General features: G+C 41.5%; 1 protein-coding gene across 9 annotated transcripts in view; it reads right to left on the reverse strand.

The window, feature by feature from the left end:
- The window catches only part of nav2a (neuron navigator 2a), a 302,183-nt gene that overhangs the window by 8,973 nt on the left and 280,710 nt on the right, over positions 1 to 12,500 (reverse strand). For 6 of the 9 annotated variants that reach the window (XM_037545218.1, XM_037545214.1, XM_037545217.1 and 3 more), the window contains 9 exons: positions 12,205 to 12,288; positions 10,725 to 10,848; positions 9,312 to 9,469; positions 7,614 to 7,622; positions 5,999 to 6,177; positions 3,898 to 4,051; positions 3,488 to 3,653; positions 2,135 to 2,232; positions 1,271 to 1,366 (listed from right to left, as the gene is read on the reverse strand). In XM_037545218.1, the coding sequence (XP_037401115.1) occupies positions 1,271 to 1,366; positions 2,135 to 2,232; positions 3,488 to 3,653; positions 3,898 to 4,051; positions 5,999 to 6,177; positions 7,614 to 7,622; positions 9,312 to 9,469; positions 10,725 to 10,848; positions 12,205 to 12,288 (1,068 nt within the window). The remainder of the gene's footprint in view (positions 1 to 1,270; positions 1,367 to 2,134; positions 2,233 to 3,487; positions 3,654 to 3,897; positions 4,052 to 5,998; positions 6,178 to 7,613; positions 7,623 to 9,311; positions 9,470 to 10,724; positions 10,849 to 12,204; positions 12,289 to 12,500) is intronic. The other 3 variants (XM_037545219.1, XM_037545220.1, XM_037545212.1) reach the window with 1 other exon arrangement.

Here is a 12,500-nt window from a genome sequence, read left to right on the forward strand (position 1 = left end):
TCCAAAATCTCTTGGTGCTGAAGCTTTAAGAGTTCCTTTCACTGGAACTAAGGGGCCGAGCCCAACTCCTGAAAAACACCCCCACACCATGATCCCCCCTCCACCAAACTTTACACTCGGCACAATGCAGTCAGACAAGTACCGTCTCTTGGCAATTGGCAAACCCAGACTCGTCCATCGGATTTCCAGACGGAGAAGCGTGATTGGTCACTCCAGAGAACTCGTCTCCACTGCTCTAGAGTCCAGTGGCGGCGCTTTACTCCACTGCACTCCACGCTTTGCATTGCGCTTGGTGATGTAAGGCTTGGATGCAGCTGCTCGGCCATGGAAACCCATTCCATGAAGCTCTCTACGCTGTTCTTGAGCTGATCTGAAGGCCACATGAAGTTTGGAGGTCTGTAGTGATTGACTCTGCAGAAAGTCGGTGACCTCTGCGGTGACCTATGCCCCTCAGCATCCGCTGACCACTCTGTCATTTTACGTGGCCGACCACTTCGTGGCTGAGCTGCTGTCGTTCCCAATCGCTTCCACTTTGTTATAATCCCACTGACAGTGGACTGTGGAATATTTAGTAGTGAGGAAATTTCACGACTGGACTTGCTGCACAGGTGGCGTCCGATCACGGCACCACGCTGGAATTCACTGAGCTCCTGAGAGCGACACATTCTTTCACTAATGTCTGTAGAAGCAGTCTGCAGGCCTAGGGGCTCGGCTTTATACACCTGTGGCCACGGAAGAGACTGGAACACCTGAATTCAGTGATTTGGATGGGCGAGTGAAAACTTTTGGCAATAAAGTGTACATAAACAGATAAATGTATATCATCAGTGTCCAGCAAAATCCTTGCACTTCCATTACTTTTTTACATAATGACATAGTTAAGCTTTCCCAGGTGGTTGCTAAGGTCCTTAGAAAAAGAAAATCTTGTTACATTAACTTCCATTAAAACTTCTTCTGTAAAGCAAAGCAATATTATCTTTTTTTATACTTTCTTTGTTTGGTATACATTTATACGGTTTATTGTTCAGTTTATTATTTTTTAATGTTTGAAATGTCTTGTTTTTAACTTTATTTGTTTGCCTCATGTAATGTCTTAATTTTGTATGGCTTGTCGTGTTTTTACCTCATTTGTTTGCCTTGTGTACCAAATGTCTGTTATCATGAAAACAAAAAACCTTCCATTTCAAGTTAAAAACGCTTTTTCTTCTCCTGTAAATATGCCATTTTGGAGATGAAGGTTTTGATCCGATATATGTTTTGGTGTGCTTACTTTAAAAAGCCGTCTGACCACTCCGTCCAGAACATCCCACTTGGTTTTTCCGCTCACTCCGATACAGCCAATCATGAAGTCCCGTGGCCTGCACTCCTGAATCAGAACCAGAATCCGAGTCAGCCAATTACACTTTCACATACAAAGAATTTGTTCAGAGTGGGCGCACAAAAATATCTGTCCACTCCACTATGAGCAAAACACTGAAAACATTTCATTAAACAAAAAATGTTCCAAGCGCAAAATATAATGGTTTTTACTGATATCTGATGTTTTGGGCTGGTCAGAGTCCAGATTTAAACCCTATATATAATATTTGGTCTCAAATTAATTCAGTGTGTTTTCTCACTTTGATTTCTTCAAGTGTTGAGGTTTAGTGTGTAAATGTGCCGACAGTCTTTTAGAAAACGCAGAGTCAGTATTGATCCACTCAGCACTGACGGCTTCAAACAGCTGAAAAACATTGCTGAGCTAGTTTGAGTTTAATTTGAGACCAAATATTATACATAGGGTTTAAATCTGGACTCTGACCAGCCAAAAACACCAGATATCAGTAAAAACCATTATATTTTGGGCTTGGAACATTTTTTGCATGGAATGTACTAATTAAAATGTAAGTAAAACATGTTAATATAAATAAACACATACAGCAATGTATAATAGAAATATGCAAAACAGTACAGGTTCAGGTGGAACAAACAGCAGAAGAAGGTTCACGAAATATCTATATTAAATATTAAAAACATACAGCACTGAATAAAGTGTAGAGTGCAGTACACAGATGAATGTGAAGAAAGCAGCAGAAACCAGCTCATATAAAAAGACAATAAACACACAATGGGTTCAAACAGAACGCAGACTGACCTCTCTCCATGGCGCGTCTTCCTGCAAGCTGACCACAATTTTCACGTGCCGGCCCTCTTTACGGAAACTGTCACCTCCAGCATCGTCCAGCAGCATGTCTGAGACCAAAGAGAGGAGCAGCAGCACCAGAGAACATTAATTCTTTTAAAGTTTGTGAGCAGACCTCACAGAGTTTCGTGCCGGTCCTTTCAGTCTCAGTCATGTTTTACAGAGAATTAAACTGGAAAATAATTCCAGAAGGGATCCCTTTTTTACTGATGGTCAGCACCTCAGCAAATCCACTGTCTTGAATACTGGGCAGGCTTCTCAGAAACAGTTTTAAAAATGGCAAAAAAATATTTAAAAATTGACATTTCTCGTTGAGTCCCACCGTCACGATTGGCTCCGCCCTCTCCTCCATGTGCTTTGGGTTTTGGTCTTGCATGTGCGTCTGTTTACGTGTCCATGTGCTTCTTTGTTTGGTTTCTCCCAGTCTGGCCCCTTGTTTTCTTGACTCCGCCCCTGATTTGTTCCACCCATGTCTTTGTGAACAGTCGTTAACCCTGTATTTAAGCCCTGTGTTTTCCCCTGTGAGTCTGCTGGTCTTTGTTGGATGTATGTATTGGATGTACTGTTTGACGGTGTTTGACGGTGTTTGATGGTGTTTGTCTTTGTTTGCTGGACGTTTTGTTTGTTGGAGTTGTTTGTGTCCTGTGTCTGAGCCCCAATCTCTCCGTGTTGGCTCTTTGAACCTGGACTGTCTTGACCCTGATGATCTCCACACATGCTTCCGGCTCCTCATCGCTCCATGTTACACCCACAAGGTTCAGTTTAAGTGCCTGTGCTTTTGTCTTTGTTACCTCTAGGTGATGTCATTACGAGACGTCAATTTTCATGGCTATGCTGACGACACATAACTATACCACACACGCAACTATTTCCATTCCTTCTGATGATCAAGACTCTGCAGAGCTTCATATACCAAATCTGTGGTAGGAAACCTGGGTGTGATCTTAGACTCTGTGATCTGTTTTATATGCACGTAAACACAGCCAGTCACACTAAAGTAGCTTTAATCATTTGAGAAATATCACTAAAATTCAGCCTTTTCTTTCTCAAAGCGATGCAGAGAAACTTGCACCACTGTCCGTTCAGCAGTTTTCGTGACTGCAATGAGGTTTTCTTACCGGAGAAATCAACCAGTCCTCTATAACTCGTACAGAAAGCAGCAGCACAGATCCTCACAACACCAACACAGAGAGATCACATCACCCCTATTTACACACTGCACTGACCGCCTGGATCTTTTAGAGAGTTTAAAGCAACGCCAAATGTGGGAGCTCAATTTGGAACATTCATCCAGTTGCCACTTACCGAAGCTGGTGGACTCCGTGAGGTTGAGGCTGTGCTGTGACAGGCCGGCTGTGGGTGTCTGAGAGTGAGGGGGGTTGGAGAGCGAACTCTGAGATGATGCTCGGCCGCTTGTCTGGCTCTCGCTCTTCAGGCGATCGTTCTCTGCCTTTAGCTTCTCTATTTCAGACTAAACAAACACAAACATTTAGAGAATGTCTTCACCTCAAAAACACGTCATTAGTTACCGTAAATAACTCAAAATCCTTCCCATGGCCTGTCTGCCCTAAATCGCTTATTACACCCAGTTCAATAAACACCGAGAGGAGTGGAGAAGCAGTGAATAAAAAAGTGCAGATTCGACGCTTTAAATCCAGACACATTAGTGTCTGTTAGTAGAAAAGGAGATGTGGGTAACCGGTTGGGTGGGTCACCTGCATGTGGTTCATGGCCTCTCTCAGTTGGTCCAGCTGGTGGGCAGAGCTTAGCGCCTCCAGCCGAATGTCCGTCAGCTTCATCTCCTTCTCCCGGAGCTCGCTGCGCAGCTGCATCACCGTCTCAGCCTCTCCATCCAAACAGTCCTGCAGCCTGCAGACAGCAAAACAGCTCAGACACCAGAACTCAGCACATCATTACTGACAGGCTTATCTGCACACGTACACACTGCATTCACTCTGCGTTCACCACGTTTACTCACTCTACACTTCACGTTCCTCTCTTAGAGCTTAAATATCAGCCTCAGAGTAAATACTGAATCACTCATAGTGCATACCGAGTATTTCACAGTAGATATCAAACACATTTATACTGAAAAATCCATAGTAGACACTGAATAATACAGAATAGATATTAGATAATATATGGTATATACTAAATTATTCAGAGAAGTTATTGAATAATTAATAGCAGATACTGAATAATTAATAGCAGATACTGATTAACTAATAGCAGATACTAAATAACTAATAGCAGATACTGAATAACTAATAGCAGATACTGAATAATTAATAGCAGATACTGAATAATTAATAGCAGATACTAAATAACTAATAGCAGATACTGAATAACTAATAGCAGATACTGAATAATTAATAGCAGATACTGAATAACTAATAGCAGATACTGAATAACTAATAGCAGATACTAAATAACTAATAGCAGATACTGAATAATTAATAGCAGATACTGAATAATTAATAGCAGATACTGATTAACTAATAGCAGATACTGAATAATTAATAGCAGATACTGAATAACTAATAGCAGATACTGAATAACTAATAGCAGATACTGAATAATTAATAGCAGATACTAAATAACTAATAGCAGATACTGAATAATTAATAGCAGATACTGATTAATTAATAGCAGATACTAAATAACTAATAGCAGATACTGAATAATTAATAGCAAATACTGAATAACTAATAGCAGATACTAAATAACTAATAGCAGATACTGAATAATTAATAGCAGATACTGAATAACTAATAGCAGATACTGAATAATTAATAGCAGATACTGATTAACTAATAGCAGATACTAAATAACTAATAGCAGATACTGAATAATTAATAGCAAATACTGAATAACTAATAGCAGATACTAAATAACTAATAGCAGATACTGAATAATTAATAGCAGATACTGAATAATTAATAGCAAATACTGAATAACTAATAGCAGATACTAAATAACTAATAGCAGATACTGAATAATTAATAGCAGATACTGAATAACTAATAGCAGATACTGAATAATTAATAGCAGATACTGATTAACTAATAGCAGATACTAAATAACTAATAGCAGATACTGAATAATTAATAGCAAATACTGAATAACTAATAGCAGATACTAAATAACTAATAGCAGATACTGAATAATTAATAGCAGATACTAAATAACTAATAGCAGATACTGAATAACTAATAGCAGATACTGAATAATTAATGGCAGATACTGAATAATTAATAGCAGATACTGAATAATTAATAGCAGATACTGATGAACAAATAGCAGATACTGAATAATTAATAGCAGATACTGATGAACTAATAGCAGATACTAAATAACTAATAGCAGATACTGAATAATTAATAGCAGATACTGAATAATTAATAGCAAATACTGAATAACTAATAGCAGATACTAAATAACTAATAGCAGATACTGAATAATTAATAGCAGATATTGCATTTTATAATAGATGCTGAATAATTCATAATAGGTGCTAAATAATTCATAGTAGATGCTGAATATTTCATAATCAATACTGAATAATTCTAAGTAGTTTGTGAATAATTCATAGTAAATGGTGAATAATCCACAGTAGATACTGATGAATTCATCGTAGACGCTGAATAATTGATAAATAACTAGTTACTGCATACTTCCCCGCATTTGCGGAGTAATATGTCCACATACATATTCCAATAGTAGATGTTGAATCATTCATACGCAGAAGGTGAAAATGTAATATTAGTTCCAGATTGAGTCAAAAGGCTCCCCAGACAGTTAAAACGTGCTGCGTACAGTGAGTTAGAGTGCGAGTTCCTGAGCAGCGGAGTGGATATGGTGGACGCGGTGGAGCCGTTGTGGATCAGTTTTGGTGAGGAGGGCAGGGAGTCGGTCATTTCCTCGATGTCCGAGTGCGAGGAGGCTGATTTTGGAGATTTCTTTTTGGTGAAGGCCTGCTTAAAGGAGCTCCGCAGCTGTAAACACAGAGGAAAGACAAGACAGTGCAGGAATGAGAAGAGCTGTAACACTACAACAGCATCATCAGGAGGGCTGGAGCACTGAGGGATGGAGTAGAAGGCCAATGTGGGGCGGTGGTGGAGAAGAGAAAAACACAGGAGAAGCAAGAAAAGGTGGGGGGGGGTTATACAGACTTTCAGGGTCTCGACCTTATCACTTGCGTTATCTAGGTGCACTCTGTAGCTCATCTGTTCTTACACAGCTTTTCAGCCCCCTGTACACCATTCATCACTGGACAGAGACCACCATAGCACCACCACTAAGCTACACGCATAAAAATAATATTGCGTCAATACTTCAAGAAATTTTCACGTCACGATATTCTTTTTTTCAGATCAGTTGCAACAGAGAAAAAAGAGCCAGTAGCGCTAAAAACATGATCAAAAACTCTGAATACGATGATTTGTATTGATTATTTGGCACTAAACCCAGTTAAACAGGACTAACTTTGATCCCAAGTTTGATAATGAATAAAGCAGTTGGTCAGGGTCGACAAGTGCTGATAATATACACGACATCTGAATGAATTGCATTGTAACATAATTTATCACGACATATCTATAAAACTACAAAGTGCACCTTGATGGCAGGTGGTACGGCTGATGAGCGCAACTACATGGAGGTCCTAGGAGGTTCGTTTGGTTGTATTTATTGTTGAGCATGAGGCTAATTTTCCACTTGCCCAGAGTATTTACTGAGCACATCACATTTACTGCGCTGTAATTTAGTCTAATGAGCGAAGTCTTAACTGCACCAATTCCATTCACTGCGCATTTATCCCCCTGTTATTAATGTGTTGTACTGCACTGTCTTATTGAACTGTACTGCGCACAGTCTCGGCCCTACATGCCCTACGCGTCTGCAGGTGAATTACCCTAAGAAAACATTTTGCAGGGGCTCTTATGGTGCTCCTGAAAGTCAAAACATAACAGCATTTAGGAGGCAAACTAAAGAAGAATACGTAACATTAAGGGAGAATAAAAAAACATGAATTTATTATGTGTTCCCTGTTATCAATGCTGCGTTCTTGTCTTTTGCTTTGCTCCATAAACGCTACTGTGTTTTGACTTTCTGGGCCACCTGAGGGGACGAGGACGAAAGACTATTTTATTTTTTCTCAAGTATCTTAATCCATGTGCTGCTGCTATCTAAAATGCCTAGGCGGAAATATAAAAGGGCAACAGGGGTGGGGGGTGGGGGGGTGGGGGGGGGGCACAATCCATCACAGTTTAAGGTGTAGAAGCATGCCTTCAATAAAAAGGCCAAAGAGTGAGAAGCAATAGAAGAAGAGACAGCAGGGGGCACTAAAGCTACCAGGCTAAAGGAAGTGTTAGTACTGCAGCGCATTAGCCGGGAGGGATGTAGCAGGGTTCGCTAACACATACGCTCTTACCTCATACACCTGCCAAAGCCATGGCACGCAAGAAACAGAGAAACAGAGACACAGAGAGGACATTTCAGCTGCTGGGTGGGAGCGTGATAGAGCCACGGAGCACAGACCACACACAACAGAAAATCCCAACGTTTACAATCTTCTAATCTCATCATGTGGATTTGTTCAGTCATCTCTAAAAGACCTGATCATGTGGCCTCTCACACTCACACTGTACACCCTTAAAAACGGTTCTTTAGTCAAAATGAATGCTTCTACACAGAACCATGAACAACTAATGAACCGTCTGAATGGATGAATGCTCCTTTGCAAGCTTTGCCTGTTTAAAGAACCTATTTTAGTATTATTTTGCACTATTTTTGTTAAGATATACTGTATAATATACTCTTATCTATAATATATGGACAAAGCTGGTTACTCTCACTGTTTTAGCCAGGCTTTTGTACATTCCCGTAGACTCCAAACGTGTCGTGGCAAACTGAGTAGAACTGAGCGCATTTGGATTAAAGGAAAAAAATGTGTATATTTGATTTTTCTCACCAAGCTAATCATTTAAACTGCAGGATGAAAAGGAGACAGGATGAACTAGACAGGGAGAGAAGTTCCTCGCTGTTATTCACAGGTTTCCCTGAAAGACGACCCCCAAACACAGTCCTCTTTTCTAACACAACCGGACCCATAGGTCACCCCTGAGGCACACCACCACTAACAGTATAATATTGGCATTGAGAATCAACATCTAAGGGACTAAGGAGCACTTAAAGTCCCAGGGAACACAGAGTGTATGTATATAATTTTATTAAAGGTCCAGCAAAGCTTGACTGAAAAACAGAAGATATAAATATGATAAAACATGGCTTAAAAACTGATCAGCTCTATCTGAGAACTGTGTAGACGTAGCTGATGAGCAGCTTGATTGGCAGCTCTCTGTCCAACACTCCAAGCCTGCTCCTCATACAGATCTGATATCATAATCCATCTTTTATGTGACACAAACTGGACGGAAAAAAAGTCACAGACAACCAGACGTGCAGACGGACAGACACATGCGTGAACGGAGGAATGAACAGAAGAAAAAAACATTGACGTTGATAAATGAGTGGACAGGCGACAGGCTGCTACAGACAGGTGGGCTTGCATGTGGGTTAGCTGAAAGACCGCCTAGTTTACAGGGAGAAGAGAGAAATAGGCAGAAACACACAGTAATGTGCGAAAGTTTTAGGCATCTAAGCAAATTTTTAAAGAATTGACCTCAGCAGTGGTCAAATATGTTTTTTCAAATAAACATAAAAACAATAAAAAGTGACAAGAATTTCTCGGGTCCATATTTTTCCTGGACACCTTCACAGTCGCCACAGAGGCTCGTTAATATCATCAATTACATCATGAGCTCAATTTACTGAGCACTGATTGGTCAAACCAGCAGCTGCTTTTTAACTACATTTATACTAAACTCTCATAAAGCAGCGTCTCAGTCATCAGGCAGTGAATTCAGAACCAGTTCATGTAGGAACTTTCTGTAGGAGCTTTTAGAGGGACGTCTGGTTCCCATCACCACCACTGTGAACAGATCTGACTCAGCTCAGCTGTAGAGACTGGAGTGTTCAACGTTCTGTATTATGACTGCAGGTATGGGCTGAGTGTGTATGTGTCTTTAACAGCACGCTCACCCACAGTGTGTGTACGTGTTGCACTTACCCAGTTCTTCTTCTTCTTCTTGCTGCTGTTGTCTGGGTTCTCGATGTTGGAGCCCATGCTAGAGTGGCTGGTTGCGCTGGTGACGCTGGACACGCTGTCAGAGGAGTGCTGTCTGCGCATACGCAGGTCTGGCTGCATGCAGGCCGAGCCGTTAGAACCTGCAGAACCAGAAACAAGCCACACACTGAACCACTGGAGCCTGCAGAACTAAAAACACACATTGAGCTGTCAGCACCTGCAGAACCAAAACATGCTGAGCTGTTGGAACTTGCGGAACCAAAATTATATAGTGAGCTGTCTAAACTTGTAGAACCGAAAACACACATGCCAAACCTTGAAGAGCTGAATCATCATAAACAAAAACATAAACGCCGAGCTGTTAGAACATGCAGAACCAAAACACACCGTCACGCTGAGCTGCAGAACCAAAAAAACAAACTGAGCTGCTCAAACCTTTAGAGCCAAAAACACACATGCTAGACTGCTAGAACCATAAGAACCAAAAACACACACACACACACACACACACACACAGTCATTAGAACCCGCATAACTACAAAACATAAATCAAGCTGTTAGAACCTGCAGAACAGTCATGAACCAGAGGGAGTTTAAGACAGAAGAAATAACACGATCATCATTTAACGAACAGTTGAACACACACATCACACACTTTACTCAAACCTGTACAGAACAGCAAATCATACAGTGCCACACACTTGAGGTGGGCAATACGGCAAAAATCCAACAGAACTTTTCATGATACACGACATCTGATCCGTTGTAACAGAGCAAAAAGAGCCAGTAGAGCTACATTTTAAAAAAAGTGCTAATAATATTATCAGGATTTGGCACTAAATCCAATAAAACGCTTATTTTTAATTTTATAATGAAACATCCAGACACACTGTATTGTGACATCATTCGCTCTGAGGTGAGTCTGTGGTGATATAGGCTCTCTCTCTCTCTCTCTCTCTCTCTCTCTCTCTCTCTCACACACTCTCTCTCTCTCTCTCTCTCTCTCTGTCTCTCTCTCTCTCTCTCTGTCTCTCTCTCTCTCTCTGTCTCTCTCTCTCTCACTCACTCTCTCTCTCTCTCTCTCTCTCTCTCTCTCTCTCTCACACTCTCTCTCTCTCTCTCTCTCTCTCTCTCTCTCACACACTCTCTCTCTCTCTCTCTCTCTCTCTCTCTCTCTCTCTCTCTCTCACACACTCTCTCTCTCTCTCTCTCTCTCTCCCTCTCTCTCACACACTCTCTCTCTCTCTCACACACTCTCTCTCTCTCTCTCTCTCTCTCTCTCTCTCTCTCTCTCTCTCTCTCTCTCTCTCTCTCTCTCTCTCTCTGTCACTCTCTCCTCCCTCTGTCACTCTCTCCTCCCTCTGTCACTCTCTCCTCCCTCTGTCACTCTCTCACCTGTGCGTTCAGTTTTGCAGGTGAGTTCAGGTGTGTTGATGACCCCGTTAATAGCAGCCTGAGCCACAGCGTTCTGCTTCTTCAGCAGCTCGATGGTCTTCCTCAGCTCGTTCAGCTCAGAGTCCTAACAAACACACACACACACACACACACACACACACACACACACACACACACACACACACACACACACACACACACACACACATAAAAAATCTAGAAAAAAAGCATAATAATGCAAATTTCTGCTGGCACCCCTGTGTGATTTCTAGTACTATGTGATAAGCTACCACTGGCACACAAACATACTGTGGCTGTTCTGGATTAAACACTCTTTGAAGACTGCAGTGTTGCAGTGTTGCAGTGACTCTTTCAGTGAAGAATCCTACATAGCACTTTGAATATTGTGCTTAAGACTTCGACAGAGCGCTGTATTCAAAACCACACAGTTACTGAGCGCGTTTACATGCACCTTATAATCCGATCATTTTCAGATTAAGGTCTATAAATCTGAATGTAAACTCTCACTCTGATTTCTTTCGGTTCTCTCCGTCTGTGCACGCGTGAAAACAGAGCGCCGTCCCGGAGACAGCGAGCAGCGTCTAACACAGAACCCGCGAGACGCAGCGCAGCACTTCTTCAGCGATGCTGAGACCGACTGCGCGCTCGACCAAACGAGGGATTTAAATATTCTTCACCTTCTAGATAACGCTCCTTTATATTTTCAGCTAAAGTGACTAAAAAAGCCGCTCACGATGTTTAGATTTCACGTTACATTTACATCACGTCTTATTCTATTGGTTTATCATCTGGATGTACGCAGAAATGCGATTGCTGCCGGACTCATGTAGAAGTGGAGTTTCCCCATTTCTGATTACTTAAGAGCAGGAGGGAGGGACTCACAAAGTTACATAATACTTACAAATAAAATACAAGACAATTAAGATCTTTATGATCCTATACTCAAATAAGTATCACACACAGTTTAAACACTCAAATGCACATTGATCAAAAGCGAGAGAATGAAAATAAATCTTTAAACATTTTTTAAAAACCTCACTTGATTCAGGGAGTCTGACATCAGTAGGGAGATTATTCCACGATTTGATGGAGCATAAACTGCGAAAGCCCGGTCCCCCTTTGACTTTAAGTTAGTACGAGGAACAGTTAGTAACCCCTGATTCGAAGACCTTAAACTTCTCGCGCTATGAAGAGGACGTAAGAGCTCAGTGATGCATGCTGGAGCCTCGTCACGAACAGCCTGAGAAGTGAGCATTAAAATTTAAAATAAGTTCTGTAGCTTACAGGCAACCAGTGAAGAGAAGCCAGTACTGGTGTGATCTGCTCCCTACGCTTTGTCCTAGTGAGAAGACGAGCAGCTGCATTTTGAGGAGTTAGTGACACGATCTGACTTTCTGCAGTTATCAGATTATTCAGTGTATGTAAACACACTCAGCGTTTCAGCTTTGTAGTGTTTTACCTTCTGCTCTGCGGTCATGGTGAGGCTCTTCAGTCTGATGGTCATGTTAGCCAGGCTCTGCTCAAACGCTGCCACCAGGTGGGCCTGAAAAACGAGACAGGGAAGAGAAGAAACAGTCAGACGGAGCTCGTGAAAGCGGCATGACGTCAGCGAGAGCTGCAGCGTGTGTGGAGACGGCAGCTGGACTGAAGGTCAGTGATGTAATGCTGCTCAAGTAACCAGACAAACCGAATCTAATCTGATGCTGTTAACATCAAACCACAGTCTGCTTCCTTCAAGGCCTTCTGACCCAAACC

Source organism: Pygocentrus nattereri, chromosome 15, assembly GCF_015220715.1.
Source record: "Pygocentrus nattereri isolate fPygNat1 chromosome 15, fPygNat1.pri, whole genome shotgun sequence".
Lineage (NCBI taxonomy): Eukaryota > Metazoa > Chordata > Actinopteri > Characiformes > Serrasalmidae > Pygocentrus > Pygocentrus nattereri.